At 62.4% G+C, this 4,711-nt stretch overlaps 2 protein-coding genes across 2 annotated transcripts in view; both read right to left on the bottom strand.

The window, feature by feature from the left end:
- PCOLCE (procollagen C-endopeptidase enhancer) overlaps positions 1–1,937 on the bottom strand; it is a 4,867-nt gene extending 2,930 nt beyond the window's left edge. Inside the window, exons 1-3 of the mRNA XM_008048955.2 lie at positions 1,699–1,937; positions 718–826; positions 31–289 (exon numbers count right to left, since the gene is read on the bottom strand). Of these exons, the coding sequence (XP_008047146.1) occupies positions 31–289; positions 718–826; positions 1,699–1,793 (463 nt within the window). The 5' untranslated portion in view covers positions 1,794–1,937. The remainder of the gene's footprint in view (positions 1–30; positions 290–717; positions 827–1,698) is intronic.
- A 1,098-nt stretch (positions 1,938–3,035) lies between these two features.
- FBXO24 (F-box protein 24) overlaps positions 3,036–4,711 on the bottom strand; it is an 11,142-nt gene continuing 9,466 nt past the window's right edge. The window contains exons 9-10 of the mRNA XM_008048954.2: positions 3,885–4,055; positions 3,036–3,620 (exon numbers count right to left, since the gene is read on the bottom strand). Coding sequence (XP_008047145.1) covers positions 3,258–3,620; positions 3,885–4,055 — 534 coding nt within the window. The 3' untranslated portion in view covers positions 3,036–3,257. The remainder of the gene's footprint in view (positions 3,621–3,884; positions 4,056–4,711) is intronic.

The following is a 4,711-nucleotide window of genomic DNA, read 5'->3' as shown; positions in this document are numbered from 1 at the left end:
GCGGGAGAAGGCGGGCGAGGGAGGTCTCACCGGTGCCCGAGGCCGCCCGCCCGCTGTACCAGAGCAGGAAGCCCCGTCCTCCCGTGCCCTCGTCCGCCGTCATCCTCAGGGTCACTTGGTTGCCGGGCGCCACGAGGGGCGCGGGCCGGAAGGTCCCGCAGAAGCGTCCGAGCCGCTGGCCGGAGGTTCCAGACCCGGCAAAGACCTCCAGAGCATCGTAACGGCAGGCAGGGGGCAGCTCCAGATCGAAGACTCGGAAGGAGAGGGACACGGTCTGGCCCTCGGGGACCTGCCGGTGGAGACAGGGCAGGGACCCCTCAAGTCAGGCCACACACAGCGCAGGCAGAGGGCACCTCCCCTTCCTCAAGAGTTTCCTGCAGAAACGGGCCGCAGGAGAGGGGACCGGACGTAGGTGCAGAGCCGAGGACCGGTCTCTGCAGCCCGGTGGCTCGCGCAAGCGACAAGACCTGAGGGCTTTGGAGAGATCAGATGGGGCAGGACAGCGGGGAGTGGAGAATCAGCGTTTGAGTGAAGGGCCAAGCGGGTGCTGGCTATTGTGGGACTGATGCCCTCAGTCCCTCAGTCTGATGAGCAGAGGGGCGGGGACTTGGAGCAACTCCAAGGTGAGAATGCAGCGATGGGGGAGGGGCTCCCTTAGCAGTCAGGCCTTTGCCTTGGAGTCTTGGGCAAACGGGTGGTATCCAGAGGCCGCCTCACCGTTACTGTCCAGATGCACTCCTTATTGGGGGGGTAGAGGTTGGGGAAGCCCTCGCTTGCCACGTAACCTGACTCTCCCGTCACATCCCCTCCGCACAGGAACACAGGTCTGGAGAACAGAGGAGGAGTCGGTCAGGAGTGGGGCGAGGCGTGAGGTGGGGACGGGCCGTGAAGATGGGACACGAGGAGCGGAAGCTGGCGGGGGATGGGGATGAAGGAGAAAGGCCTTAAGGGGTCTGGGGCAGCCTCAGCCAGCCAGGTGGGACAGGCTGGGAAAGACTCCGACATTCTCGGCAGAGAATGCGGAAAGAATGGGACCTGCCACTGGACCACTTCTCCAACACGGAAGTCCCCACCCCCACCCCAAGAGGAATTCCCGGAATCCTCCTCGGCCCCCTTCCCCTCTCCCCCCTCCTGCCTGGCAGTCAGGGACCGAGCCGCCTAACTACTTCCAGATGCGGACACAGCCACGAGGCGGTGGCGGGGGAGGGGGGAGGAGGGAGTAGAGCCATGAGAAGGGGGGCAGGATGGCCCTCAAACGAGCCTGGAGGCCAGGCTCCCTGAGCTCCCGACCTTTGCCCTGCTTCTGTTCCAGCTAAGGGCTTGAGTATCTGACTCCCAAGTCTCCACTTGCCGTGCCCTCTTCCCCCACAGTCCCTCGCTAATCCTGGAACCCAGATGTCCAGCGACCAGGCAGGTTCTGGTCTTGCTTGCTCCTGGGCTTCGTGGAGGGGCCAAGGGCCTCGGTGGATGCGGAGAGGCCAGAGGACGAAGGGTGGAGGGGTGGGAGCAGTGGTGGCCTGCAGGAGGCCATGGTCTTGCCACAGAAGGGGCAGGCTTGGGGGCCAGAGAAGGGGGTGGCAGTGGGAAACCTGGGGGTGGCGTGTCAGCAGGGAATCCCCGAGATCCACAGGCATCAAGGCCCAGAAATCAGGGGTTCGAAGCTCACTCGAGCTGTCTGGAAGATGACGAGAGACCTACCTGGTGTAGTTGGGGTTCTGGCCCTGGGCGAGAGGTAGCAGGGCCCAGGCAGTGAGGAGGGGCCCCAGGAGGGAGGCTGTGGCAGCAGGCAGCATGGCCGGGGGGAAAGGCGCCGGGGTCCTCCGAGACAGAGACGGCAGCTGAGCTGAGCAGCCGCAGCAGCAGCAGCAGCAGGATAATCAATGCCAGATGAGGCAGCCTGGGGAGTGTGGGCGTGGGGACTGGCCGGTGGGGCGGGCGGCGGGGAAGGCGGGACAGGGAGACTAGAGCTGGGACCGTGGCAAGTCCAGAAAACCCTCTAGGTCTAGGACATAAATACATATCGAGCTAAGTAAGGGGTGGCGCGCTGAGGGGCAGAGGCCATCATCCAGGCATCAAGTCCTGTCCTCTGGAACCCCACTCTGTTCGGTGCCCCAGCACCCTGCAAATACAGACACTGAGCCTTTCCAAGGACTCTCCAGCCCCGGCCCTCCCCACTCTGCTTCCTCGGCACCTGAGGAAGTGTTTCCCAAGCCCTAACCACTCACCTCCTTCCTGGCCACCCCATAGCTCCTTGTCCACTTCACATCTTGGCTGCCTTCTCTCCACACTGGGCCAGGTCAGGCCAAGGGGAAAGAGTCTGCTTGCCCACTTTCTCTTCTAAATATCTGAAGGAACAGGAATGGGGCAGGGAGGCAAGATGTGTGGATGAAGGGACCAAAGGAAGCGGCAGGAAGAAAGGAAAGAAGGGAGGAAGGACAGGAACAGACGGAAGGGGAGGGACCTCTTGCAGACGCAGAGCAGAGGACCTGGTCTCCGCGGGCCTGGCTGGTGGCTCGTGCAAGCAACAAGACCCGAGGGCTTTGGAGAGATCAGGTCGGGCTGGAAAGAGGGCAGTGGAGAATCAGGATGTGAGTGAAGCATTCAGAGGGTGCTGGCTGTGGCGGACCGATGCCCCCTTGCTGACTAGAGAGACAGGAGAGGGCTTGGAGCAACCCAGGGTGAGAAATGTAGTGCTGGGGGAGGGGCTGACTGCACAAGAATGAAGGGAAGTGGGTAGGCGGCTTTTTAGGATCAGAAGGAAGTGGCTGCCTCCGGACAGGGACACGTCTGGTAGACAGAGGACCGTGGGGGAGCAAGCAGGGCCAGGACTTCCAAGTCAAAACGACTGTGTGGGCTCCTGGGAGTGGGGCGGGGCCAGCCAGCCAGAGGGTTCAGGTGCTGCCATCTCCTCAGCGACTGAACGCTCGGGCCACTCGCACCCTGCCCGCCACTGCCTGCCCTCACCCCGTGAGCCCAGCAGTAGGCCCGGCCCTTGCCCCGTGTCCCTCCTAGGCCCCAGGCTTCCAAACCAGGCCTCACTTCAGCCTTTTATTCTATTTGTCCATCAACATCTCTTATCCATGATAGTCAGGTTGGGGGCCCCTCCTCGGCAGCCTCCTGAACGTTTTACAAAACAGTCCCACCCACCAGCAACCCCCTCCCTGTGTGCACACACACAGTATTCATTGCTACCCCTCGGCCTCTCCTTGGCCCTGGCCCAGGACCCGGCTCCCTCCGGCGGGGCCAGGAAAGGGGAATCAGCTCTCAGGGTTTGGGGCGCTGGGGCCATCCCCTCCAGCAGCCTGCTGCAGCATGTCCAGGGCCTCCCAGAAGAAATCCTTCTGGGCAGCCATCAAGGGCATCCAGCCCACAATCTCCTTCATCTTCTCCATGCGGTCCTGTAACGTGGGGCAACTGTGGATCTGGCTGAGGTACTCCTCACAGGCCTGGGCTGCGCCCCCAGGGTCCTGGGGTGCTCCGGCTGCCAGGCTGGGCTCAGGAGTCCCCACCACCCTGCCAGCTGGCAGGTCCCGGAAGGAGGCGTGGCACTCGATGTCATGGCTGGACAGCATGTAGAGGCACTCTCTGGTGGAGCAGAGGGAGCAGGCACACAAAGGGACCTGGGGAGGGGGAGGCGATGAGTGGCGCTCTCCCAGCAGGGCCCCTGGAGCCCGTGTGTGCAAGTGAGCGCCCAGCTAAGACTCCGCTGGTCCTGAGGTCCAGTAAGGCCTGCGGGGGGCCCAGGGAGAGAGGCGGGAAGGGGAGGCGGATGGTACTGGGGAGCAGGCCCAGGGCCTGCAGGTGTCCCTGCGCCAGTCCTGTGGGCCCCTTGGCTCTACGGCTCCTGCTGCCCTCACAGCCCACTCGCCCCACCCTGCTCTGACCTTGACATGGAGCTTGACGAAGGAGGCGCTGCCCTTGGGCCAGCCGGGGAGGCGGCCCCCGGCCCCGCAGCCGCAGCCCAGCAGCTCTTTGCTGAAGTCCAAGGCCTGGCTCAGCACCAGGGAGTGGTTGAGGCCGCACCACAGGGCAATGGGTCGCTGCAGATAATGCACCTGAGGACACAGGGCCAGGGTACCTTGGGGGCAACACCAAGGGACTGGGGGACCTACGTTGGAGAAGGCTGACCGGAGGGCTCAGGCAGAATGAAACTAGGGAAGAAAGAAAGGGGAACTACTGCCTACCCTTCCCACTGGCTGCCCTGGCGATCCCTGCAGCCCCAACAGCCTGCGGATATGGGCTGCACGCTTCTGCTGGGACCTCATCGTTCTTTGCTCTCCAGAAAACAGGCTCCTTGCCTGAGGCCACGGCCGGCTCTACCCCCTCGTTCTCAGCCCACGGGTCTATCCCAGGGCAGCCTCGCATCCTCCTACCTGCCAGCCTTAGGGGAGGATCAGCCTTCCTCTTCACAAGGGTTAAGGCCCCTCTGCCTCCCTGTGCAATTCCAGATCACCCCTCCCCAGCAAGGACTTTCTTTCCACTATCCCTCACGTCCCTCTCCAGCGTTTTCAGTTAGTCTCCTTATTCTCTTCCAAAATGGCCACCCTATTTTGAAAAAACATTTCCACCGAGTCCTGCTGCTTCCTCTCTCTTTTAAGCAGCAGGGTCAGTTATGTGACCCGTCCAAGCATCACATATTAAGGACCACATTCTTGTTCCTTACCACAGCTGGTCCTTCCTGAACCTCTTTTTTTTTTTTTTTTTTTTTTTT

This window comes from Carlito syrichta, unplaced genomic scaffold, assembly GCF_000164805.1.
Source record: "Carlito syrichta isolate Samal-C Ts95f unplaced genomic scaffold, Tarsius_syrichta-2.0.1 Scaffold130370, whole genome shotgun sequence".
NCBI classification, from domain to species: domain Eukaryota; kingdom Metazoa; phylum Chordata; class Mammalia; order Primates; family Tarsiidae; genus Carlito; species Carlito syrichta.
This window is presented reverse-complemented; position numbering and strand designations above follow the sequence as displayed.